This window comes from Macaca nemestrina, chromosome 3 (genome assembly GCF_043159975.1).
Source record: "Macaca nemestrina isolate mMacNem1 chromosome 3, mMacNem.hap1, whole genome shotgun sequence".
Lineage (NCBI taxonomy): Eukaryota > Metazoa > Chordata > Mammalia > Primates > Cercopithecidae > Macaca > Macaca nemestrina.
Genome location: NC_092127.1, coordinates 138,248,515 through 138,276,494, shown reverse-complemented (window position 1 = coordinate 138,276,494; position 27,980 = coordinate 138,248,515). Strand labels below are relative to the sequence as shown.

The window sequence follows — 27,980 nt, the reverse complement described above, 5'->3', positions numbered from 1 at the left end:
AGTGGCACAATCTCAGCTCACTGCAAGCGCCACCTCCCGGGTTCACGCCATTCTCCTGCCTCAGCCTCCCAAGTAGCTGGGACTACAGGCGCCCGCCACCATGCCTGGCTAATTTTTTGTATTTTTAGTAGAGACGGGGTTTCACTAAGTTAGCCAGGATGGACTCAATCTTCTGGCCTTGTGATCCGCACGCCTCGGCCTCCTGAAGTGCTGGGATTATAGGCGTGAGCCACCGCGCCCAGCCAAGTTATTTAATTCTTAAAACAACCCAATGAGGTAGTTACTATTGTCATCCCCACTTTAGAGATGAGAAAACTGAGACACAGAGAGATTGTCCTGTGGCTAACAAATGGCAGAGCCATGCTATGAACCCAGGCAATTTGGCTCCAGAATTCTTGATTTTAATTTCTATACTAGGTGTGCTCTTGAGATTCTGGCTGTCGTCCTATTGCAGTGAGAGCTCTGTGATAGCATCCTTAAAATTCACCCAGGTCCTGTAGGACAAAACACTTGGTTAATTTTGTTTTCAAGGTAAAATAAATAATGGAGTGGGAAGGTACAGATTAAAAGAGACTTTAGAGACATATCAACCCATTACAATGTTTGGAGGGAGATTATTGTTAAATGTTTTTAGGTGAAATAGTGATATATATGTTTGTCTAAAAAAAATAGAGTCCTAGGCCAGATATGGTGACTCACACCTGTAATCCTAGCACTTTGGGAGGTTGAGGTGGCGAGGGCTATCACTTGAAGCCAGGAGTTCAAGACCAGCCTGGCCAACATGGTGAAACCCTGTCCCTACCAAAAAATACAAAAATTATCTGGGCATGGTGGTGCACTCCTGTAGTCCCAGCTAATCAGGAGGCTGAAGCATGAGAATCACTTGAACCTGGGAGGTGGAGGTTGTAGTGAGCTGAGATTGCGCCACTGCACTCCAGCCTGGGTGACGGAGTGAGACTCTGTCTCTAAGAAACAAAAAAAATTAAAAAATAGAGTCCTTATCTTTTAGAGATATATGCTGAAATAGCTACAGATTATATGTTGTTTGGGATGTGCTTCAAAATAATCAGAGGACGGGAGAGAGTGAGGATATGGATAAAACAAGACTGTCCATGTTTAATAACTGTTGAAGCTGGTTGATGGATGCATTACAGTATATTATACTCTCTACTTTTGTTTGGAACTTTCCATTATAAAAAGTTTTTAAGAAATCACCCTATATAAATGTTTGTTTTATTCTCTCCGAGAAGTGTCAAAAGCACATGGACCTACCTCATGGCTTTTGGGAAGAGCAATAGTCCACAGGGAGGGAGTAGATGGGACACTGCTAAGAAGAGTCAGCTTCTAAGAGTGTAATTTATTGGGGGTGTCCCATAGTGCCTATATTGTCTATCATGGTCATAACAAGGATAGAATACTTCTATGCTGTTCCCCTTGTTCTGGTAAACAAATGTACACGAAACAATTTACTAACAAAAAATCTTCACGCTGCCGCTATGCTCCACCACTACAGAGCCAGCCCACTCTCTTCTCTCTGCCCCACTGCCATTATTTTGGCTTGCCCAGCCCAGTACATATCCAGTTCTTCTAATGACTTAACCCTGATTTCCCTCTGGAAAACCATCATTTCTCTACTCTCTCTTGGTTCCAGGACTCGGCTGTAATCTATGCCTGCCAATCATAGCATAGCATTCCTAAGCCACAGATATTTTTTTAGGGTTGAGTATTTGATTCAAGCCATTTCAGTCAGACCCAGTCCAAACTAGTCCTGGGGCTGTTATATGAATGACTGGAAAGGAGGCACACATTTTGTCTCTGGACTTGAAGTTGTGAAGGGAGACGCTGCTTGATAGAGCAGAGTGGAGAGACTCCAGATTCTGATAACATCATTTGAACTCCTAGATCCAGCTGTACCTGAAGCCATACACAGTATGCCACAAGTGGTCTGCTAAAACTTGTTCTGAAATATTACTAATATACTATAGTAGCAAATCACATAGAGAATGAACATTCTTAAGCCTACTATTAAAACGTAGAAAGAAGAGCTATTAATTTTTATGCTTTTGATTTGATTATAGGCTAGAGATGTAGACATAGAGTAAAAAATGGTGTCAGTTCCAGTGGTTGAGTAAAGCATTAGCAGAGATCAGGACCAATCTTTCATCATTCCATGCATTCTTTCTGAGAGCTGAGAGAAACCAGGAGACTAGACAGACTCCTGTGCTGGTGAAACCCGTGGATATTTGCATGTTTTGCCTGTGTATGTGGTAAGGTGACTTCATCCTGAGTGTGCATCTGCCCTGTTTATGCTTGGCCGTAGCATCAGACAGATCCAGATTGTGGTAATGAGTAACTGTGGGCTTTCCTCAGCTTCAGACACAAGATGAGTTCACATTTTATCCTTCAGCCTCTAAATGCCCCAACTGGAGCTTCCAAATGGAGTGACTGAAGTCTGGCCTTTAAGACGCTGTGAATGTTCAGCAACAATTCAACAATGAGTGAAGCAAAGTCTCTGGGTCTCCCAGAATAAATAAAAAAAGACGAGACAAAACAAAAGTCTCTGGGTCTTGCATTGTAGATCAGAACCGACAACAACATGACTTCATATTATGATATGAAGACATCATTATACCAGCTGTGAAACCTTGGGCAAATTACCTAGCTTTTCTCTGTTTAATTTCCACATCTGTAAAATGAGAATAATAATAATAATACCTACCTTATTGGGTTGTTGTGAAGTTAAATGAGTTAATAAAGTTTAAGTGCTTTGAATAGAGATTGGCACCTTATGTTAGCTATGATGATTACTGAGAAATAATTTTTTGCCTTAAACAAACATTTCTCTTGAACATGGATATCTGAAACAAAACATAGGCAGAAATATGAGGATTTATGAAAATTGTGATCAGCTCTATGAGAGCGTGTAATACTTCTCAGATATCAGTACTCTGAAGTCATATTCTTCAGTTTTCTGAGGTATTGGGTCGGCTGGAAAGCTGAAAGTTTGAGGTTCTCATTTGTAGGTGGTCATTTGTAGGGTTCTGCTGGTGACCAGTCACAGGCAAGCTAATTAAAATCTTAAAAACACACCTACCCAGACAGTGGTTTATTTAAATCTCAAATAGATGGGCTGGCAGGGGTTTGGGAGATTTCTTTGAAATATGTAGGTGTCACAGGAAATACTAGTAATTCAAGACTTAGATCCAACTTTAGCCAATGTCCCAGGGGGATGATGAAGGTAAGGATAACAAGTAATGCCTCACTTTTCAGAGATGAAATGGTTTTGATTTTTTTTTTTTTTTTTTTTTTTTTTTTTTTGAGACGGAGTCTTGCTCTATTTCTGTTGCCCAGGCTGGAGTGCAGTGGTGCAATCTTGGCTCACTGAAACCTCCGCCCCTCTGGGCTCAAGCGATTCTCCTGCCTCAGCCTCCCGAGTAGCTGGGATTACAGGTGCCTGCCACCATGCCCAGCTAATGTTTGTATTTTTAGTAGAGACAAGGTCTTGCCACGTTGGCCAGGCTGGTCTTGAACTCCTGACCTCAAGTGATCCGCCTGCCTCAGCCTCCCAAAGTGCTAGGATTACAGGCATGAGCCACTGTGCCTGGCTGGTTTTGATTTAAATTGGTAGAATGCTATTATTATAACTTTCTTTTCCTCCCTTCCTTCCTTTTTTTGTTCTCCTTTTCTCCCTCCCTTCTTCTCTCTTTCTTTCCTGTGCACTCTCTCTCTCTGTTCCCAGGAAGTATATAACCCCCTCTCTAGAAGTAACCACCTTTAACAGTTTGCATATATCTTTTCTTTCTTTTTCTATATACTTACAGACACACACACACACCCCCCTGTACACTTATAAATCATTTCGTAGGTGGGTTTCAAAACATTTTATATAAATGAGATACTATTTTGAGTTGCGCTTTATACTGCTTTTATCCACGTTAAGGTCTTGTCTTCCCATGGCGATAATATGGATTGATGTCTTTTTGAATTGGTGCTTATTGTTTCATTCCATGGGCACGCCACAGTTTTATTTATCCATTTACTGCTTGATGGATATTTGGGTTGCCTTCCACTTTATGCTTTCATGAACAATCCTCACGTAGCCCTCATGTGGCACATACAGAGTCCCTTTGCTCTCAGGTACATTTAAAAATAACTTACTAAAGTGGTTTTTAGTTTTAATATATAGAATACATTTGCATTTCCTCCTAAAATTTACCAGTCTTTATGGTGCCCTGGTGACAAACGTTTGATCCTTTGGATAGCCACGACTTGTTTCTAGTTACACCATTTTCCCATGTGATTTTCAACAAAATATGTCCAGATAATGGTGATGGCCATAGAAACTTGAATTGTACATCTCAATAATCAAGACATTCTCTACTCTTAAGACCCATCTACAAGTGTTATAATAAGCGTGACAACCAAAAATTTTTTTACATCCTCAGGATTTCAAAGGTAATTTATTTCAGCTGTGTAGCCTGGCAACATTTTATACTGTTATAAAATCTGCCTGTTTAACAAGCACCAGTATCCTTCATTTTTATTGAAATTTTATGTTGAGTACATTTTACTGGCAAGTCTGTAGCTGAATGCTTGTCTCCACAAGGTACTAATCACTAGTATCTGTGGTTAGCATCCTGCACAGCACATACACTTCACTCTTTATTTAATAAAATTCTTCTGTTTTACAGAGCACAAGGGGGCAAATCTGCAAATTCAGATGTGATATTACCTTTCAACTGCACAAGCTGTACACAAGGATTTGAGAAGTTTATTATTGGACACACATCTGTCAGGAACTCCTCTGCTGTTAACTAACCACAAACCATGGAGCTCAGGTGAGTTCAAGGATTATCTGTTTAGCAAGTAACTTGATACTCTGAGACTGTAGCTAGCCTGTGAACTCGTTCTGACTGGTTCAGAATGAGAAAAAGCTCTTGTTCCAGAATATAAATCAACACATGATTTCATTTACTAAGGAAGTCTTGCTCAGAAAAAAAATTGACTGAGCTAAATGGTGTGCTTTGTGATGTAGTTGACCTACATTCTGCTCCAAGTGCCTTAATTTGTACACTGATCTGTGCACATTCTAAGTAATACTGTCAAGATGTTTTATAAAGTTGAATGAATGGGTGAATGAATGAAACATATCTAAGATAGATTAAATGGCTTGTCAGTATTGGAGTGAGAGGATGAAGAGGAAGGTGATTAAAATTTTCCCTTTCAGTGATACAATGTTCCTTGCCTGCCTCTGAGCTGCCAGAAGAGAGGGAAGATTATTTAAGGCACAAATGGCCTACCCGACCACTGTTGCCTGTCCACTTGCCATTCCCTAAGAAATGCATTTCTCTCCTCTTGGTTTTTGTTCTTCTTCCTGTTCTTGTTTCTTTTTCCTGTGTTTCTGGGATGGGATGGGATTTAAAGAAGAAAGAAAAACAATATATGGATGGCTCATTGTATGGTCTATATTTTACACACAATTAAATTCTCACCAATAATGGGTAAGATGCTATTGTTTACTTTGTAAGTGCTCAAATTCAGCAAGTTGACCCACTTCCCATATATAATGAAGTGGGAGACTGGGGACTTGAACCCAAGTCTGTTTGATTCTCCCCAGCTGGTTTGGTCTCCTACTCTCACCTCCCAGGAAGGTGCCTACAGAATCCAGGTCCTGGGACAGAACTTTCAAAGTGCCTGCACTGACAAACTTATGTTCTATTTTGTACTTTTGAAGCTCCATTAATTTCATAGTTTCAGTACCTTTAATTGCCACAGACCCTGCTATATTGCCCACTTATCTGTATTTGTGTTATATACTCGTACGTCCCTGTAGGTTGTGAATGTCTTCAGCTTATTCCTGTTTGTTCCCTCACACTAGTGTATGGGGCTTCAAAAGCAGTGTATGTGATGGGTTATTACATTAAATATGTTAGTCTGTAAACTTCTTTATGTATCTGAGAAGACCGATATCAAATGATAGACCCAAACACTTAAACTGCAAGATGCTGTGGTATAAATCTATTGAGCCATGTGTGTTGTCCAATAAAGTAGTGCACAATGAAGACAAAGGCATTAGGCTGAATTCAAGAACCCATTGTCTTGAGATATGAGGCTGTGCTCCCTGGTATCCTTGGATTATGGTTTTTGGAACTTCATACTAGTGTGTAATCTCCTTGAAGACAGGAAGTGAATCTATGTTGTTTCTCCAATGCCTAGTGTATTTCCTGGCATACAGTTCCTAGCTCCTGAAGAGTATGTGTGGAAATGTTGAATGCACTCGGTTCTCAGCATTTCTTCCTCAACTGCTGTGACTAGGGCTCATCATGGACCCTCATGTGGTTCTTAGATTACAAATTGTAGGTCTTCTGCTCTGGGTTTCCTGGTCCTAATCTAACATTTTGTTCTTTCATTTCAATCTCTGTCAGCTCCTGCTCTGCATCAGGCACAATTCTATGATCAGAAGCACAGCTAGCGGGAAGGTGAGGGATGTGGCAGCAGGCGGACAGTTGTTTATCCTGAGCATGTTCTCCAAAGGGAGCTGTGACAGTTGTTAAAATATTAAATGAAGGTTGAGGCAGCAATGTGAAAGTAAAATCATGAGACCTATGAAGAGAGTAGTCAACAAGTGGCATCAATGGCTCAGGCCCTACCCAGGCTTGCCTTTAGGTTTTAGAAACTTGGCTTCTCTCTCCCCATTAGTCCAGTGGAAGAGCCAATTATACCTCTCATCTTCTTAGGGATAGAATATTTTTTCTTTTGGCCAGAGAATCAGGCCCTCTACAAGTAGAATTTATCTTCTCAGGCACAAGCCAGGTTTCCCTGGCCCACTCCAATGACATTCTTATGTTCCTTTTTTTTTTTTTTTTTTTTTTTTTTTAACAATACTGAGGCTGTGAAACACAGGGCTTCCTAGTTCAGCTCACCTTTATCTGTTTTTGAGAATCTTGAATCTTACAATCTGGGTCATGTACATAATTTCCTGTTTTGGGGCACTGTATATGCAGTCCAGAGTCCCTTGCTAGAGGAATATGAAACTTTTGAGCGTTTCAGGATATTTTTTAATGCTGTCTCCCAAACTGGGGCTGTCTACTCATGTGCCATGCCCTATCTGGCTCATCATAACAAGCCAGAACCAATCTTTCCTTTAGATTCTCTCTTTGCCTCTTGTTACATTTGACTAACTTTGCAGTTGCTCCCACTTCTTGGCTTGGTTCTCTGACCCTGTCTTAGCCTAGTATTAGTTCCCTATTGCCATTGTAAGAGATTACCACAAACTTAGTGGAGTAAAACACAACACAAATTATCTTACAGTTGTTCTGGAGGTCCAAAATCTAAAATGGGACAGCAGGGCTGCATTCCCTCTGGATGCTCTCTGGGAGAATTCATCTCCTTCCCTTTTCCAGCTTCTAGAGCCTGCTCACATTCCTTAGCTCATGGCTGCTCATTACCACAACCTTTGCTTCCATAGTCACCTACCACAACCTTTGCTTCCATAGTCACATCTCCTTGGGCTCTGATTCTCCTGCCTGTCTCTTGTAAGGAGTCACGTGGAGAATCCAGGATAATCTCTCCATATTTTAGATCCTTAATTTAATCAAATCTGCAAACTCTCTTTCACCATGTAAGAAACATGATTGCATTAGTCCATTTTCACATTGCTGATAAAGACATACCTGAGACTGGGCAATTTACCAAAGAAAGTGGTTTAATTGGACTCGCAGTTCCACGTGGCAGGGGAGGCCTCACAATCATGGCAGAATGCAAGGAGGAGAAAGTCACATCTTAAGTGGATGGTGGCAAGCAAAGAGAGAGAATGAGAGCCAATCGAAACGGGTTTCCCTTTATCAAACCATCACCGCCTTTGAGACTTATTCACCACCATAAGAACAGTATGGGGGAAACCGCTCCCATGGTTCAGTTTTCTCCCACCAGGTCTCTCCCACAACACATGGGAATTATGGGAGTACGATTCAATATGAGATTTGGGTGGGGACACTGAGCCAAACCATATTAGTGATATTCACAGGTTCTAGGGGTTAGGACCCGGACATCTTTGCAGGAGGCACTATTCTTTCACAGTCCTTATTAGTTTTGGTGCCCCCCTAGATTTCTGAGACCATGGTCCTCTCCCTCCAGGACTATTTTCAGCTCTGACCATACTCATATATATATTTTTTGACAACTGTTGTATAAATTTATCTATTTCTTCTTGCAGTTCTGCAAGTTTTTGCATATGAATTTTAAGCTTTCTAATTAGGTGCATAAATACTAGGACTGTATATCCTCTTAATTGACCCTTTCATCATTATGAAACAACCCTCATTTTCCCTGTTTATATACTTTACTCTGAAATCTATTTTGTCTATTATTACCCCAACTTTCTTTTGATTAGTGTTATCAAAGGGGTATCTTTTTCTATCCTTTAACCTACTGGATTCTTTGTAAACTAGCTGCGGCCAGGCGCAGTGGCTCACACCTGTAATCCCAGCACTTTGGGAAGCCGAGGTGGGCAGATTGCTTGAGCCCAGGAGTTCAAGACCAGCCTGAGCAACATGGTGAAACCTTGTCTTTACAAAAAATACAAAAATTAGCTAGGCATGGTGGTGTGCACCTGTAGTCCCAGATACTCGGCAGGCTGAAGTGGGAGGATCGCTTGAGCCCAGGAGGTGGAGGTTGTAGTGAGACGTGATCATGCCACTGCACTCCAGTTTGGGGGACAGGGCGAGACCCTGTCTAAATAACTAACTAAATAAAATAAATTAAAAAATAAAGTAACTGTCTGTATCCAGCAAATGATTGGACTTCTCTTTTTTTTTTTTTAGATGGAGTTTTGCTCTTATTGCCCAGGCTGGAGTGCAATGGCATGATCTCGGCTCACCACAACCTCTGCCTCCCAGGTTCAAGCGATTCTCCTGTCTCAGCCTCCCAAGTAGCTGGGATTACAGGCATGCACCACCACACCTGGCTAATTTTGTATTTTTAGTAGAGACGGTGTTTCTCCATGTTGGTGAGGCTGGTCTTGAACTCCTGACCTCAGGTGATCCATCTACCTCGGCCTCCCAAAGTGCTGGGATTACAGGTGTGAACCACTGTGCCCAGCCTGGGCTTTGCTTTTTAATCCAGTCTCACAATCCCTGCCTTTTAATTGGGATTTTTAGATCACTTGTGATTAATGTAATTATTGATATATGCATTTTAGAAAAACTCCTCTGGAGATAGACTGGAGACTGGGAGACCAAAGAGTTTCTTGCAGCAATTAAGTTAAGAAATAACAGCTTAAACCAAGGAAATGGTCCTAGAGATTGAGTGGGAAAGGGGCTGTATCTGAGGGATGTTAAGGGTATACAATCAATAGAAGTGGAGCTAGGACAGAGAAATTTGTCAGGTATGATGTAGGTACCCAGATAGATTGCAATGTACAGAAAGGTACTGTTTTAGATGTCTCGATAGTTTTGTAGACTGCCTGGTATTATACCAGCTCATGTCTGATTTTCCATCTTTACCCAGTTTACACTGAATCTAACGCAAAAGGTACAAAAGTACCTTAGTACTTAGTACTAAAGTAAGCACCACAGTAAGTTAACATATATTATTATGTTAACTATGGTTAATACCATAGTAAGTCTCCGACATACAACAGATCTTTGGGAAATGCATCTTTTCATAACTAGAGGGACGTGCTAGAGCAGTTTTACTCTGAAGTTGGTTGACATATCACTAATTCTTCATTACTGAGAGCATTAGATTACAGAGTGTCCCCATCCAAATCTCATCTTGTAGCTCCCATAATTCCCATGTGTTGTGGGAGGGATCCAGTGGGGGATGACTGAATCATGGAGGCGGGTCTTTTGCATGCCATTCTGGTGATAGTGAATGGGTCTCATGAGATCTGATGGTTTGAAAAAAAAAAAAAAAATTGGGAGTTTCTCTGCAGAAGCTCTTTTTGCCTGCCACCATCCATGTAAGATGTGACTTGCTTCTCCTTGCCTTCTGCCATGATTCTGAGGCCTCCCCAGCCATGTGGAACTATAAGTCCATTAAACTTCTTTCTTTTGTAAATTGTCCAGTCTTGGGTATGTCTTTATCAGCAGCGTGAAAACGGACTAATATAGCTTCTTTGCCCTAACTCAGGACAAGTTTGGAAGGACATCTGTGTTGAGGTCCCCAAGAGCACGCACAAGTTTCATGATTCACTAGAAGGACTCACAGAATTCGGCATATAGTTGTACATAAGGTAATGATTATAGCAAAAGGATACAAAGCAGCAGCACAATCAGCTAAGGGAAAAGGCACATGGTAAAAAGTCTAGAGGAAACCAGGTGTAGCTTCTGAGTCCTTCCTCAGTGTAATCACACAGGACACATTTAAGTCTTATAGCACTGAACTGTGACAATACACATGTTGTCTACCAGGGAAGCTCATTAAAGATTCAATGTTCAAAGTTTTATTTGGGGCTGGTCACACAGGTCCCTTTTACCTAACAGATTCTCAAATCCAGACACCCAAAAGGAAAGTAGGTGTTCCACATAAACCACATTGTCTGTACAAACAGTCTGGCACAGTGAACTACTCTTAGCAGGTAGGGGATGGTGGGAGCCCTCCCCAAATCCAAATTTCCAGATGCCACTCAAGAACTAACCTTGCAACCTTGCAGGCCTTTCCAAGGATAGCATTCTCATGCCTATGTTAACTCATTTTTGTGTACTACCCCAGTTTCAGAGTTTTCTGTGGGGCTCACTAAGGTGCTACCTTTACAGACATATAAGATAGACATGAATGGTGGCCTCCACCATCTCTCTTCATTCAATTCACTATTCTGGCCCCTGCAAAATTTAGACAGATCCTGCAAGATGACAGTTGGACTAAGGAAAATTCAACCAACTAGTAGCCCTGATTACAGCTGCTGTGCCAGATGTGGCATCTTTGTCAGAGCAGATTAACATGTCTATGGGTAGATGCTATACAACCATTGGGTGCATGGTTTCCATCCCTATTAGAGAAAAGGATCAGGAACAGCCCACATTCACATGGAAAAAATGACAGTATACATATATGGTCTTATCCCCAAGGCTTATACGTTAATGATCTTGCTTCTGTTATAATTGAAAGAAGTCTAGACCAGACAGACATTTTATGGAAAATCACTTAGTTCACTCTACTGATGGATTATGTTAATCCAATGGGAGGACTAGTTAATTGGAGGCCTTGATAAGGCACATGTGCTCCAGAGGGTGAGATAAAACTTAGGAAATTCAGGGGCCTAAAACATCAGTAAAATTTTGAGGGAGAAGTATCCAGTGATCTAGGGCATGCTAAGACATCTCCCCTAACGTAAGAGACAAGTTATTACGACTTGTATGTTCCACTATGAAGAAGAAAGCACAATGCCTGATGGGCCTCTTTGGGTTCTAAATTTCACACCTAGGAATGCTGCTCTCCTCTATATACTAGATGACATCAAATCTGACAGTTTTGAGTGAGGGCCAAAACAGAAAAGGGTTCTATGGTAGGTCCATGTTGTACTGAAAGCTGGCCTGCTATGTGGGTCATGTAAGCTTGCAGACCCCATATTAGAGTTATTGTGGAGGAGAAATTAGAGCAAAACCTCTATGTATGTACTCTCCATTTTTCTCTGCCCATTTTATTGAATAACTCAATGTATAAAACCACATAACACATTACTGGAGAAAATGTTTTATTTTTCAAATAAATAATAGATTTTCTATCAATTATTTCTGTAATAATTTTATCTTTTTATTAAAACTAAATATATATTTAATACATTTCACCTTTTCTCAAATTACAGACTATGGTATAAATTAATTATCATTAGCAACCAAAGTCTATTTCCAGAAATTTGAACTTGATATACAGAAAAATTCCACATATCAAGAGCTTCAGACCTGACTTGGTGCTGAGGTTGAACTGTTGTATTAATGTGTTCCTGGCTCTAGAGGCCACTCCTAGCTTTTAAAGCAAAGTGGAACCCTTAGGGTCAGCCTTGGCTGCCAGAGAAACTTCTGGAGGGGGATGACTTGGGTTTTGCTTTATACAGCACAGTTCTTTCCTGGGCTAGGTTGGAATCTCTGGGAACAGAGGACTAAGATACATACTGTGCTTAGGCAATTGTTTGCAGCAGCAGGGAGGACCCTATTTTAAATCTCAGATTTCTATCAGTAATTATTTTCCTATTAGAATAAAGAGAAAATGGGCAGCTCTGGGTCCTTAACGATACCAATATTTTGCACACAGTTATTTATTTCTCAGTTATACTAGGTCCAATGAAAAAGAAGTGCTGAGTCTACTATGAACGCAAGTAGTAAAAGCGACTGTGGCAATTTTGATAGTGGCAGACTGGGATTTTACTCTTGGAAAGGTCTTCCAGGTTTGGTGTATTCTAAGCAGCCAGTAGAGTGCTAGAATTTAGACATACTGTGTTTGGATCTACCCTCTTACTTTTCTCCACTGTCCACTGACTTACTTTAATTTATATACTCACAAATAGGGTGAGGGAAAAATAATCTCTATTGAAAACATCTCCATAAAACCTAAGATCATATCCAAACTTTCCATTAGGGTGTTCATTTATGAACTCAAAATTAGGTAACTAAAATAAATAATGGGTAATTAATGAAAGAGTTTTTTTTTTTTTTTTTTTTTTTTTTGAGACAGAGTCTCTCTCTGTTGCTTAGGCTGGAGTGTCCAATGGCGTGATCTTGGCTCACTGCAACCTCTGCCTCCCGGGTTCAAGCAATTCTCCTGCCTCGGTTCTCCCAAGTAGCTGGGATTACAGGAGTGTGCCACCACACCTGGCTAATTTTTTTTTGTATTTTTAGTAGAGATGGGGTTTCACCATGTTGGCCAGGCTGGTTTTGAACTCCTGACCTCAAGTGATCTGTCTGCCTTGGCCTCCCAAAGTGCTAGGATTACAGGTATGAGCCACCACTTGGCCTTTTTAAACTACCTTTTTACTAGTTTTTTTTCAGGTTGTAAAAAGATATGGCCTCAGTGATTTCCTCTTAGCATAACGCTGATCTTGCAGATGTGGGTTAAATCCCGTTTAGAGGGAAGGTGTGGAATCCTACATAAAAGTGTAACATGCATTAAAACAGAAAATTCTTAAATACAAAAAATTCAAGTGACCATATCTTAACTAATATTAATGTAACAAAAATAAAATTACAATAAACAAATGAGCACAAAATGCAATTCAATTTTTGTTACTACAGTGAAACGGCTGATACTCAAATTCTAACTGCTACAGCATGGACTTCTGAATGAGGTTCATGTATGTACACATGCTTCTAAGTAGAGTGTTGGTTTGGCAAATGCTTTTTATTCTAACCCACAGTATTTATGACTCTTAATTTCAGTTGTTTTGGGTAAGGAATTATGACAAAAGCTAAATTTATGAGACTTGGATCAATTAGGAAATAACAAGGAATTATTCCTTTGCATATTCAGTAAGAAGCTATTCTAAAGCTGCTATTTTAATTACTCATTTCTCTAAATAAAAGCCCTTGGACAATAATCTACTTCCCTAATTAAAATATTCTAATCCCTTCTCTCCAATTCCTATTTCAACTGGAAGAGCCACAATTATTAATTTTTAATGGTTTCTTTTATATTTTGTATTTTCAAAAAATGTCAGCAATACTACTTTATATATAAAATACAAAGCAGTATTAAAAGTATAGAGCTAGTACTGGCATTCAGATTTTGAAGATATACCTTTATGATGAAATAGTCATGAAGCAAAGTGTTCAGACCTGTCAGAGCAACTAACCATTTAAAAATCAGATATATGACCCTTTTCGTCTTTTAAAGCTATTCTGGTTTACATCAAAGTGCTCCTAGTGAGGAGGAATGATGTACTGTACTGAAAACTGAGACTTCACGAGGGGCCTTCTTAAATTGGCTCTGAACAATTTTAAAAGCCAACAGATCTTCACCATGTGTTATTCTCAGAGTCAATACCACAGGAAGCCTTGTAAAAAGATCCTTTGGTATTACTGATAGCTAAAGCACCTTGGATTGAATCCAAGATGGATATGTATTATTAATGAATTGTGCTTTGTAGTAAAATGCATTTAAAGTAAAATTCAATGTACTTACCATAAAGCACATGTAAGTAAAGGTACTCCTTTGAAGCCAAAAATCTGATGTTGCTGGAGAAGTGTCCAATTCCTTCTACTATAGCTTAATGTGACTAATTTGACATCATTTCTTTAGCTCTGTGAAATTTTTTTGAGATTTTAACATCTTACAGTAGTGACCTGGCACTAGTGTAGGTCTATAAAACATAATTGTCACAAGTCACACAAATACATAATTACCACAAATTTCTGCATATTTTCAAAAAAGTCTTTGGATAACAACTATAATGCATAATGCTCCAGAGAATCCAAAGCAGCACTTTAAATGATGGATATCATTTAGTGATGATAAATGAGATTTTATAAAAATTTGTACCAACGACAATTTTAGGTAGAACACAACATGAAATTATTTCATGCAATATAGTCCTGTTCTATGCTCTCCTGACAACACTCCCAACAGAAAGCGTCCAGTCTATTTGCTGTTTCTTGGCTGATCAGACATTCATCCTTTAATTCCCTGATTGTCTTCCTCAATGATTTTTGAAAACGTTTTTCTCGGTCTAAAACATTCCGTAGACTTTCCTTCGTATCCTCTAGCTCGCCGATCACATGATCTAATTTATGTTTAAGTTTCTTTGGACTATCCATTACACTGTAGCTATGTTCCTAAAAATATAAACACCAAGTTATTAATCAGACAGACATGTAGTTGGATAAAAGCTTATAACTAGGTCTGAGCTGTTTCTTCATTTACAATGCTTAGAGAACATCTTTAAGTTGGTGATATTTAGAGGTTAAGGAACACAGGAAGAAGATGGGGGTAGAAGCAACATTTAGGGTGCTAAAGGCCTCCCTTCTTTTACTAAGGCCAGGCATACACAAGGACTGCAGAATATTATGGACGGGAAGCACTTATCTCTATGAATAGCATGACACTTGCAATGGACTTTACAGCTTCTGTTCCTTCAATGTGGTGCTGCTAAGTTTAATTTTTACCTATCAAACAAATTTAAATTTTTAGCTGGGTTACTTATTGGATGGCTATTGCATTTGATAAGATATGACAGGAAAGCAGTACTGCAACAGGTTCTCAGGCTGGGTGTTAGGGATTTAGACAGGACTCTGGTTTTGGAATTTTTAAGAGACAACTCCTCTCGGTGTTTACTATGGTTATGCTTAAATTTGTTGGGTATGCTTTTATTCCTTTTTCATTTGAATATAGGGAAAATAACACTGACATAGCTTATAAAGGTACTATAAAATAATCTTGAAAAGTTGTTATTTAATATTAAAATTAGCAGAGAAGACTTTTATTTCCAGCCAAGATGAAGTAATAGACACTGGATTGACCCCTACCTCAAAGAACCAACACAAGGCTAAAAGACAGAAAAAAATAGCTTTTAAGATAATGGATATTTGGCAAGGACAGCAGTATTGTGGACAGATGGGAAACAAAGAGGTAAGACCTAAGCCTGCTCCAGCTAACTGCATGAGAGTTTCTAGGCCTCAGGGCAAGGAAGGGAAACCCAGGCAGAGCTTAGCAGACTGAGTTGAGGAGGCAGTGCAAAACATCCAGGGAAACCAAGGTGGCTACAGTTCACAGGACAAAGTACTAGACAGATGAGAGCTGCACAGAAAAAACCTGCGATCTTCAGAGGCTCCACCTTGAGTATTCCATGGAGTAAGATCAGCACATGAACGTGAGGAAACTACTCAAGGCTGAGGAAAGAACAACCAGAGATTAGGAATGCCCTATGCTCATGGGGCATAGCCATTATTCCCGCTAGCCGGACTCGAAAATGTCATGGTTCATGGACATTAAGTATACAAAATGGTCTTGTCAAACAAAGTAAAATCTGAAAGGGTCGAACAGTTTCTAACTAACTGTACCCCAGAATAATGCTCAAGAAAACATGATACAAAAATATCTAGCATCTGGCAAATTAAAACTCAAAATTCATGGCATGCAAAATTTACCAGGCATGCAAATAAGCAGGAAAACATTAGTCATAATAAGAGATAAATCAATCAACGGAAACCAAGCTGGAACTGATACAAATGTTAGAATTAGCAGACAATATAATTAAGAAAGTTGTTAAAATTGTACTCCATCTATTCAAAAAGTTAAGTACATAAAATATATTAAAAAGACTCTAATAGAATATCTACAGGTAACTGTGATATGTGAGGTAAAAAAATACACTGGAGAGAATGGCAGTGTATTTTTTGAAATTTAACATTTCAGAATAAAAGATTTCGTGAATAGAAAGTTATAGCAACAGGAACTATCCAGTATGGACTACAGAGAGAAATGGAGATAGAAAAAAAATAAAGCATCAGCAACCTGTTGCACAATTTCAGACAGCCCAATATACATGTAATTAGAATTCCTGAAGAAGAGGACAAATTGGGATAGAAAGAAATATTTGAAGAAATCATGGCCCAAATTTTTCCAAGTTTGATAAAAACTATAAACTGATAAATGAAAAAGCTCAACAAACTTAATCACAAGAAATATGAAGAAAATGAAACCAAGGCATATCACCATCAGATTAGGCAAAAGCAGTAGAAAAACCAAAAATTCTTGTCCAGCAGTGGCTCATGCCTGGCCTAGCACTTTGGGAGGCTGAGGCAGGGGGACTGCCTGAGCTTAGGAGTTTGAGACCAGCCTAGGCAACATGGGGAAATCTGGTCTCTACAAAAACAAATAAAAATTAGTCCGGCATGGTGGCACACACCTGTAAGTCCCAGCTACTCAGGAGGCTGAGGTGGGAGGATTGCTTGAGCCTGGGAGGTTGAGGTTGCAGTGAGTCGTGAGTGTGCCACTGCACTCTAGCCTGGGTGACAGAGTAAAATCCTGTCTCCAAAAATAAATAAAAAATTTTAAAAACCAGACAAATTCTTAAAAGCAAAGAAAAAAAGTATTAGGTACAGAGAAAAAAGGTGAGTATGATATTAATTAAATTTTTCTTTTTCTTTTTTTTTTTTTGAGATGGAGTCTCGCTCTGTCACCCAGGCTGGAGTGCAGTGGCCGGATCTCAGCTCACTGCAAGCTCCGCCTCCCGGGTTCACGCCATTCTCCTGCCTCAGCCTCCCGAGTAGCTGGGACTACAGGCGCCCACCACCTCGCCCGGCTAGTTTTTTGTATTTTTTAGTAGAGAGGGGGTTTCACTGTGTTAGCCAGGATGGTCTTGATCTCCTGACCTCGTGATCCACCTGTCTTGGCCTCCCAAAGTGCTGGGATTACAGGACTGAGCTACCGCACCCGGCCTAATTAAATTTTTCATTAGAAATGGTGCATGTCATATACACCATGGAATACTATGCAGCCATAAAAAAGGATGAGTTTGTGTCCTTTGTAGGGACATGGATGCAGCTGGAAACCATCATTCTCAGCAAACAATCGCAAGAACAGAAAACCAAACACCACATGTTCTCACTCATAGGTGGGAACTGAACAATGAGATCACTTGGACTTGGGAAGGGGAACATCACACACCGGGGCCTATCATGGGGAGGGGGAAGGGGAGAGGGATTGCACTGGGAGTTATACCTGATGTAAATGACGAGTTGACGGGTGCTGACGAGTTGATGGGTGCAGCACACCAACATGGCACAAGTATACATATGTAACAAACCTGCACGTTATGCACATGTACCCTAGAACTTAAAGTATAATAATAATAATAAAAAAAGAAGATAATAGTAAAATAATATACAGTGATGAGTACTACAGTACAGATAGATAAAATTAATTGGGGGAAAAAAAAAAGAAATGGTGCATGTAAGAATACAGTAGGGCAACATCTTCAAAAGTACCAAAAACAACTGCCCCAGCCCCCAAAACTGTTAACCTAGAATTTGATTACATAGTAAAAATATCTTTCAAAAGTGAAGCTTAAACTTTTTAAGAAATAGAAACATTAAAAGAATTCATCACCAGCATAGTTACCCTATAGGAAATGTTAAAATAAATCCTGCAGGCAAAATGATAACAGGTGGAAATATGGACAGACACAAAGGAATGAAAAGCTCTGGAAATGGCACCTACATGGATAATATCAGATTTTTTCTTATTATCCAAATATCTTTAAAGAATAATTTACTGTTTAAACAAAAATAACAATATGGTGTGGAGTCTATAGCATATGTAAAAGTGAAATGCTTGACAGCAATAGCACAAAGATTGAGAAAGGAAAAATGAAAGTATATAAGATTTTTGTATATAAGGGAAATAATACTTTAACATAGCCTGTGATAAGTTAAAGATGCCATAAACCTAAACACAGACACGCAGACCAATGGAACAGAAAAGAGAACTCAGAAACAAATCCACACACCTACACTGAACTCACTTTCAACAAAGGTGCCAAGAACATAAACTGGGGAAAAGACAGTCTCTTCAATAAATGGTGCTGGAAAAACTGGATATCCACATGCAGAAACACTAAACTAGACCCCTACTTCTTACAATATACAAAAATCAAATCAAAATGGATTAAAGAATTAAATCTAAGACCTCAAACTATGAAACAACTACAAGAAAACATTGGGGGAAACTCTCCAGGACATTAGTCTGGGCTAAGATTTCTTTTTTTTTTTTGAGACAGGTTCTCACTTTGTTGCCCAGGCTGGAGTACAGTGGGTGCGATCAAGCTCACTGCAGCCTTGATCTCCCGGGCTCAAGTGATCCTGCCACTCAGCCTCCTGAGCAGCTAGGACTATAGGCATATGCCACCACCTCCAGCTAATTTTTTTGTATTTTTAGTAAAGATGGGGTTTCACCATGTTTCCCAGGCTGGTCTCGAACTCCTGAGCTCAAGCAATCTACTCACCTTGGCCTCCCAAAGTGCTGGGATTACAGGCATGAGCCACCACACCCGGTCTAAATATTTCTTGAGTAATACCCCACAAGCACAGGCAACCACAGCAAAACGGACAAATGAGATCACATCAAGTTAAAAAGCTTCCGCACAGCAAAGGAAACAATCAACAAAGTGAAGGGACAACCCACAGAATGGGACAAAATGTTTGTAAACTATCCATCTGGCAAGGGATTGATAACCAGAATATATAATGGGCTCGAAAAACTCAACAGGAAAGAAATCTAAAAATTTGATTAAACACTGGGCAAAACATCTGAATACACATTTTTCAAAAGAAGACATACGAATGGCTAACAGGCATATGAAAAGGAACTCATTATCACTGATCATCAGAGAAACACAAATCAAATCTACAATGACAAAATAACTCATGCCAGTTAAAATGGCTTTTATACCTAAAACAGGCAACAACAAATGATGGCAAGGATGTGGAGAAAAAGGAACCCTGTACACTGTTGGGATAAATTAGTACAACCACTATGGAGAACAGTTTGGAAGTTCCTCAAAAAACTAAAATAGAGCTACTGTATGATCCAGCAATCCCACTGCTGGGTGTATACCACAAAGAAAGGAAACCAGTATATCAAAGGGATATCTGCACTCCCATGTTTGTTGCAGACCGTTCACAATAGCCGATATTTGGAAGCAACCTAAGTGTCCATCAACAGATGAATGGATAAAGAAATGTGGTGCTTAAACACCATGGAGTACTACTGAGTCATTAAAAAAATGAGATTTAGACATCTGCAACAACATGGATAGAAATAAGCCAGGCACAGAAAGACAAACATTATATATTCTCACTTATTTGCAGGATCTAAAAATCAAAACAATTGAACCCACAGAGATAGGAGAGTAAAATGATGGTTATGAGAGGTTGGGAAGGGTAGTGGGATGCGGGGAAGTGGGGATGGTTAATAGGTACAGAAATATAGTTAGACAGACTGAATAAGATCTAGTATTTGATAGTACAACGGGGTGACGATAGCCAACAATATATTTATCATATATTTAAAAATAAAAACAATAATTTATCATATATTTAAAAATAACTAAAAGTATAATTGGATTTTTTTGTAACATAAAGGATAAATGCTTAATGTGATGGATACCCTATTTACCCTAATGTGATTATCATGTATTGTATACCTAAATATATCTCATGTATCCTATATATATACACACATACTATGTAGCCACAAAAATAATTATAAAGCCATGTTAATCAAGATAGTAAAAGAGATCTAGATTCCATGCCTGCCTCTAACATGAATAAGCAATGAGATGAATAAATAAATGCAAGCTTGAATACTCTGTATGTGTATGACTGAGAAAACTTAGAGAAATAGCTATTTTTTATTACATATTTCATATGGAAATTACAGCAGTTAGAGAGAATAATTATTTCCTTGGTAGAAATATCCTTGCAAAAAGCTTTCTTCAATGAACTACGTATGTAAGCAAAGGATTAACTACCTCTCTTTTGATGTTGCATATATACAAATTATTATGATTCTAGGAAGCAATATTATTTGTAGATATTACATATTAACCCCTAGATTTTGCTAGGATTCTGAAAAATTTGATTCTAATGGAGAGGACATATTCATCTTAAAAGAATTAACATGAGCTCAGTAAGTAATTTACTTACAAAAATGAACTGGGATTGGAATTCTTTAATACATGAGGCAGCACCAACAAGATGATGATTGTAGTTAGTGGCTGGAACGGTTTTGAGGGTGAAGTTTTTTCTACAATGAAGTTTTTCTCTTTTCCCCTGTTAAGAATAGTTAATAACAATCATCAAGTGAGATACTTTTGTCCTTTGTTACATTTTTATTCCTTCTTAACTTTGTATAGTGAAGTTAATACCACATTTCTTTTCATGGAAATTGCTTTTAAAAGTCAGTAAATTCCACTCAGATAATTTTAAAAGAACTTCCTGAAAACAACTCTAAGGTTCATCTGAAAACACAAATTTTCCTAAAAAGGAAGAGTGTAGGAGGATACACCCTACAAGCTATTAAAAATATAATACACAGTAACAATAATTAAAATAGTGTGCTCCTTTTTTAGGACTAGACAGGAAAACCTAGAAACAGATCAAGTAGATAGATGCCTTTAGGATAAAGGTGGCATTCTACATAAGGCCACAAATCACGTAAAAATCAACTAATTAAGAAAAGCAGTTGTATCCTTTATATATAATAAACCACAATGAAATTCCATGTACTGAAATTTTATGTAAAAAAGAAAACTATAGGTGGTAGAAAAAATATAGAGATTATTTATATAATCTTAAGGGGAGGAAGGCTAATGTCATATAACACAAGAGAAAATACAGAATTGACTACATTGAAAAAAGCTTGAATTTCAAAAAAAATAAACCTATGCCATAACTAGAACTAAAGACAAACAATAAAAAGTAACTGGGAAGGAAAGTGGGAGAAAGGGGAAAAAAAAAAGGAACTGCAATGTAGATGGCAGTTAAATGATTTGTATCCTCGATATCCAGTGTTTTTACAAAACAGCATAGGAAAACATAGTAGAAGAGGACCTGAATAATCAATTCATAAAACAGTACATTTATCCAATAAACCCATGAAAAAATGTAGACATGCACGAGTGTTCACAGATAAATTAAAACAATAAGATGCCATTTTGCCTATCAATTTTAGCAAAGTTTACAAATACCACTTATACCAAGGATTAGGGTAGGTAGACATTCTTATGCATAGCTAGTAGGGTGACAAATTGGTGCAAGCTTTCTAATGAGGCTTTGGAAGATCTTTATCAAAAGCAAATCTTTAAAAAGTGTATATAGTCTTTGATCCAACAACAATTCTGTTTGCAGAATTCAGTTCAAGGAAATAAGGATATAAGCCCGCTACAATAATGTTCATTTTAGTCCTGTTTAAAATAAGGAAAGATGACAGCCTATACACAATACTGAAGACTGATTACATATACTATTGTTCATATGTAGGATCAACTATTATATGGGCAGTAATATATGGTCTATATAATTGACACCACTGTCAACGATATGGAACCAAAGGAATTCTTATACGCTGATGGTGGGACTATAAATTTGCAAAAGCACTTTGGAAAACAATGGCAATATATATTCAAGCTGAACATCCACATCACCAGGACCTAGTAATTTCCTCTTCTAATTGAAGCATATATATACCCTATAGAGATGTGTACATAAATGGACCAAAAGACGTGCCCCAAAATGTTCAGAGCTGCACAAGTTATAATAGCCCCAATGTGAAAAACCACCCAAACATTTATTAATAGTAGAATGAAGAAATTAGTTTATTTGTACATCACAATACTATACAGCAAAGAAGATAAACGGACCAGTATCTCATGCTACAATGTGGATGAATCACACAAAATGTTGAGCTAAAAAATCCAGAGTACATACTGTAGACAGGACTCCATGTATATAACTGACAGTGATAAAGTCAAGTGTAGTGACTGGGAAAGCATGTGAGGGAGGCTTCTGGGGTACCTGTAATGTTTTATATCTTGGTCTGAGGGGAGTGACATGAGTATACCCACTTTGTGAAAACACATTGATTTGTACACTTATAAGCACTCTTCCATAAATATGCTTTACTTCAATATAAAGTTTAGTTTAAAAAAGTGATGGTCTATATAGGTTTCTCTTAAACATGTGATCCATAGATCTGCAGCACAAACAGATTGGGATGTTAGAAAGTACACTCCAACTTACTGAATCTAATTCTCTGGAAGATGTAGGATTCTGTATTTTAAACAAACTCACTGGATAATCCTTATGTAGACTAAAGTTTGAAAGCTATGGTTGTAAGAAAATATTTAATGTCATGGAGAGTAGTAGTTAATAGTAGTCTCTGAAGCCAAAATGCCTGGGATCAAATCTAGCCTCTGCCATTTAATAGCGGTGTGACCCTGGAGAAGGCATTCTAGTTCTCTGGGCCTCAGTTTTCTCAAGTAATAAAATGAAAATAATAATAGTACTTACCTGACATGGTTCTTTCAAGGACTGAGTTAATAGATTAATGTAAAATACTAGGAATAGCGCCTGGCACACAGTACACACTATGTTAAAAAACCCAATAAAGCAAATAAAGGAAAAGGTATACCGTGTAATTCTATTTCCAGAAGATTATCTATATAAATATAGATGAATTTATATAAAGCATATTTGTAAATAATTACAAAGATACAGATAAAAGTGTTCACAGTATTATCTACGGATTATGTGATTATTTTATTTTTGCTTCTATAATCTTATTTTCTAAAGTGAAAAATTTATTTGTTATAAGAAAATCAATAGTTTTTTAAAAGTTAGTAACTTACGGTTTACTTGATTTATTATGCCCGTATTTCTTAAGGTCCTCTTAACATTACAGCTAGATGACACCTTGGTGGTAGGAAAAAACAAAAGCCCTACAGTAACTTTCCCAAGATACTGTATATTTATTAGTACGGAAGAAAGTGAGGCATTCTCTACCTGATCACTCAGGTTCTACAATATGACCAACTGCAGCCAAGTGACCAGGACTGCATGGGAGCGGGTATGCTTCTGGCTACTTCTCTTGTTTTTAACTGCCAGGAAGGAGATCCCTTTCAATGGAGGCTCTCCCTGAATTTTCCACATTGGAATCAATCAATCAATATCTATAGGTTCTGGAAATTCACTTTTAGGTATATAAAGTCAAGAGAGCTACTGAGGGTGAGGCAGCCAATCCATGGGAATATTACTGAGAAAAAAACACAGAATTCAATTAGCATTTACTTATTCGACTGTTCTTTCTTTTCCTGACCTTTTCTTCTCCTGTGCTCGTATCTCTTTTTTGGTTTTCTTCCTTTTGATCCTACCTAGACTTTACGCTTCCATGTATGTGGCTCTTACAAGTACTTTAGTCCTATTAGTAGTTCTGCTCTTGACTTCTACCCCAGTGTTAAGGACTGCCAACTTGGAACATCAGCTCAACCTTCTTATGAGGCTTTGGAAGATCTTTATCAAAAGCAAATCTTTAAAGAGTGTATATAGTCTTTGATCCAACAATTTTATTTGCAGAATTTAGTTCAAGGAAATAAGGATATAAGCCAGCTACAATAATGTTCATTTTAGTCCTGTTTAAAATAAGGAAACTTATTCAACCTTCTTACGTTAACTTCAATTTTTAGACAAAAATCTTGAGTTATGCTAATTCCTAAAGTCAGTCCATTTCATCAAACATTAGTAATGTACAAATATTTATGAGTGGTTACTGGTAAAACACTCCTACTACACATTACAAAAGTTGAAGATGCAGTCTATAAATTTAAAACTTCAAGAATGGACTTCAAATGAATAAGCAAACAATAAAAATGTTAGCGAGAGCAGCGAATAGTATCATAAAAAGTGAGCAATGGCCAGGCGTGGTGGCTCACGCCTGTAATCCCAGCACTTTGGGATGCCGAGGAGGGTGGATCACGAGGTCAGGGGTTGAAGACCAGCCTGGCCAAGAGGGTGAAACCCCGTCTCTACTAAAAATACAAAAATTAGCCAAGTGTGGTGGCGGGCACCTGTAATTCCAGCTTCTCGGGAGGCTGAGGCAGAGAATTGCTTAAACCTGGGAGGCAGAGATTGCAGTGAGCTGAGATCATGCCACTGCACTCCAGCCTGGGTGACAGAGTGAGACTCTATCTCAAAAAAAAAAAAAAAAAAAGTGAGCAATGATGGTAAATAGTATCTCATAAACAAACCTGTAGGTGATATGGAGAATCAAAGATAGAAGGTATGACTCCAGGTTTCAGTTTAATGTTTGGAGCACTTCTGTCAAAATCTGTCTTTTTAAAGTGCCTCGAACACAACACATCTCCTTTTTTAGGCTCCCAAATGCCAGCTGCATTCACATCAAGTCTTTTCATTGCTAATACCCATTTCCTTTTGATGTTTTCATCTGTGGGGAATCTAGAAAAAAATCAAAAAAATATTTTAAAATCAAATACTATTGCTACATAATTGAATTAAAGCTGTCTTATACAACTGACTAAATTGATTCGTTAACTAGTTTGTTATTAGTCTTGAGAATTACAGTATTTAGGAAACCATAATTCATGCTTTGGTAACTTTCCATTTTAATATTCAGATTTTCTGCCAATCATGCTGCAGATATATGGCCCTCATTTTAATTTTTCTCATATTATAAGGACGAAAAATTTCAATGGATATTTAGCATCTTATAGTAAGATCCACAATTGAAAGTATTTATTCATCTATAGATGATAAAAGAATTATCACTTGGGCCTTTTCCTATCTGAAATGATATCCACAATTTATCCTCGATAAAAAGGGCCCTTTGTAATTCCATTCTTCTGTCAGCATCAGAAAATTGCTTAGTACAGCATTTAATACATAGCAGGTCTACAGAGACTTAGTGAATGAATGCAGAGAATAGCTGCAGAGTGTGGAGTTCTGGAGATCAGAGCTATTTTGAGAGATATGAAGGCCAATAGCCATATCTGATTCCATTTTCAAGCTGGTTCAAATTTTTCTGAAATAAGGTAGGATATATATATATGCTCATTTTTTGATTTCTTTATATCTAACCAAATAGCTAGGAGATCTTTCTCTAACACATAGCACAGTGCCTGGCACAAAAGCAGCAAAATAAAACTTTAACAAGTGAACAATTATTAAATCTTACTACTCTTTCACTTACTCTTTCACGGCTCTCAGGAGAATGGCTAAAATATGAAACTAAAATCATCTTGATTTATTTGCAACACAGCTAAAGATCCCTTGGTCTGAACTTGTAATTTATATTTTTTCTGTATAACCTATGCTTGATCTATTTCTAAATAGAAACGGCAATATATTTGAGCAAAGCCCCTGCATTCAGATTGTAAACTATATGTAAACAACATTGACTTTCTTTGGTGATATGATAAAATACAAAGTAATAATATTAGCAAAAGTCAGTCTTATGGTATTTTTTGTAAACCAGTCTCTCGTATCTTAAAGTATCTTAAAACTTTTAAACTAAATTATAAACATGTAAAGGTATCACATTGTCACTTCAAATTTTAAAAACAGGTTATTTAAAAAGGACTCGGGAACTAAAGTTCAAAATTGAAGACAAGCAGAACTGTCTTTTGCTTTTTATAACATGGCCAAAGTATTTGGCTTAACTACAGCACAATCTTACACGTGAAATGTCAGTCCTTTTAACTTCGAATTTGGCAAGCAGCGAGAAGCACATCCAATGGCGGAGCAGCATTTCACCATTTTAGCAACTCATAACAGAGCTGAAAGAAAATTAGAATATTGAGTCAGTAACTGGAAAGCTGAAGGGGAATAGATTCCCTTTCCCGGTGTTTTAGGAAACATGAAATCAGGTTAGAAAGCTAAAGACAAGTATCTTCTTCTAACACCTGCAGCTTTGCTTATAACATTTTCCAGGGTCTTGACTCTTTAATAAGGAGAAACATATTTAGCTATGTACCCCGAGTCTGATTTCAATTTTGTTGGCTTGTACATTTCCCTTCCACCTTCTGACAGGTACCATGTTCTCTGTGCCACAAAGCCTTTTGCACACTAACTCCTACCCATCTTTCAGCTCTCAGCTTGCATTGCTTCGCCAGAGAAACCTTCCATGACTGACACCCAGATTGTCAGAGCTGCTCTAATATTAGCTCTCACAGGACACACACTTCTTTCTAGCACTTCTTCAAGTTGTAATCTTACATTTATTGCAGTGATCGCTCTTATTAATGTCTTCCTCCTCCACCAGTCTTAGTTCCATGAGGTCATGGTGGAGTGTGTCTATTTTTTCTTACTTTTTGTCCTTACGGTTTAGCTGGTGACTGGCAATAGTGAATGTCAGTACATACTTTGAATGAACAGCAAGTAAACGGGAAAAGGAGGAAGCAAGAAGCACTTCCAGGTGCTAGCGAGTGCCCTGGCATCCAGGAGCGGCGCGCGGGACCCGATGAGCCCAAGGCCCGGGCCGAACTCCGCCCCTTTCTCCAGGCTCCCCGCCACCGGAGGGAGAGAGGGAGGGGCCGCCCGTCACAGGTAACGATGCACCTAGTGAGCGTCTTTTCCTCAGGCGCCAACCGGCGTCTCCGCGCCGCTGCCGCCCACCTCGCGCCGAACCACGCCCTGAGATTTGGGCGGGTAGCGATGGGGGGAAAAACAGGCAACCTAAGAGTTATTACCGTTAGCAGCGAAGACTACGACTAACGTCAACGACGGACACTGCGTCTGCCTTCGCTTCCGCCTCGTGGCCCCGGGAACCGGAAATCCGTCTGCCCCGTGTCACGTGCTTAGGAGCCATATTGGCGCTGGTGGCTGCTGGGGCTGGGAGGGGGTGTGCTAGAGAGGCGCAGCTTCTCTGGGCGTGGTTTTTATCCTGGGGGAAGGATCGGTGGAATGTGAGGGGCGGTGGAGGAGATGGCGGCGACGGCGCGGGAAGATGGCGCCAGCGGTCAAGAGCGAGGGCAGCGGGGTTGCGAGCACTATGACAGAGGATGTCTCCTGAAGGTGACGCCTTCTATGGGCTCTTCCCCGACAAGCTTCCTCCGGGCTGGGCTGGGGCGGGCTGGGCAGCCGGTTAGGCTTGGATTTAAGTTTGAGGTTAACCTGCTTTTCAGGATACCTTTTTCACCTGGAATTGGGTTCCTCTTGAGGAGAACGTTTTTGGCAAGGCGATGAAGCCCCACCTTTCCTACCTGCTTCGTACGTTGAAAGCAAAACCCTTCTTTCTTGGGAAGTGATTAGGCTTGCACAGTGGTCTCTTTGCCAGTGGGCTTATTCGTCTTTTGCTGCTAAAGTAGACTGAGGCAGCCCCGGGCCTGTACTGGGTTTTCCGTTCAGATGTGTGATGAAATAATGGAAGTGGAGATAATGGAAATAAACAGGTGGAGAACCCGAATACGATTTCAGCTCCTGTAGTAAAGTTTTATAGCCTGCCAGCTTCATTTTAGAGGCAATGCGTATGTTCAGACC

At 38.9% G+C, this 27,980-nt stretch overlaps 2 protein-coding genes across 10 annotated transcripts in view; one reads left to right on the top strand and one right to left on the bottom strand.

The window, feature by feature from the left end:
- Window positions 1–96: 96 nt before the first annotated feature.
- Window positions 97–27,842, bottom strand: LOC105477275 (THAP domain containing 6). 7 transcript variants are annotated; one of them, XR_011621236.1, is made up of 6 exons: window positions 27,191–27,330; window positions 26,179–26,278; window positions 24,734–24,941; window positions 20,637–20,762; window positions 14,116–14,765; window positions 97–494 (listed from the first exon to the last, which is right to left on the bottom strand). XR_011621236.1 is itself a non-coding variant. In XM_011733727.3 (5 exons), exons 2-5 carry the CDS (start codon window positions 26,256–26,258, stop codon window positions 14,511–14,513), a joined length of 669 nt encoding a protein of 222 aa, XP_011732029.1. In that variant the 5' UTR covers window positions 26,259–26,278; window positions 27,704–27,842; the 3' UTR covers window positions 9,420–14,510. The 7 variants fall into 7 exon arrangements, 4 of the variants coding, with proteins under 4 accessions (XP_011732029.1, XP_011732026.1, XP_011732031.1 ...); XR_011621235.1 differs by lacking the exon at window positions 97–494 and adding an exon at window positions 2,803–2,858; XR_984590.3 differs by lacking the exon at window positions 97–494 and adding an exon at window positions 3,282–5,401.
- The window catches only part of LOC105477274 (ring finger and CHY zinc finger domain containing 1), a 38,791-nt gene continuing 38,189 nt past the window's right edge, over window positions 27,379–27,980 (top strand). For 2 of the 3 annotated variants that reach the window (XM_011733722.2, XM_011733721.2), the window contains exon 1: window positions 27,379–27,515. In XM_011733722.2, the coding sequence (XP_011732024.1) occupies window positions 27,426–27,515 (90 nt within the window). In that variant the 5' untranslated portion in view covers window positions 27,379–27,425. The remainder of the gene's footprint in view (window positions 27,516–27,980) is intronic. The other variant, XM_011733723.2, reaches the window with a different exon arrangement.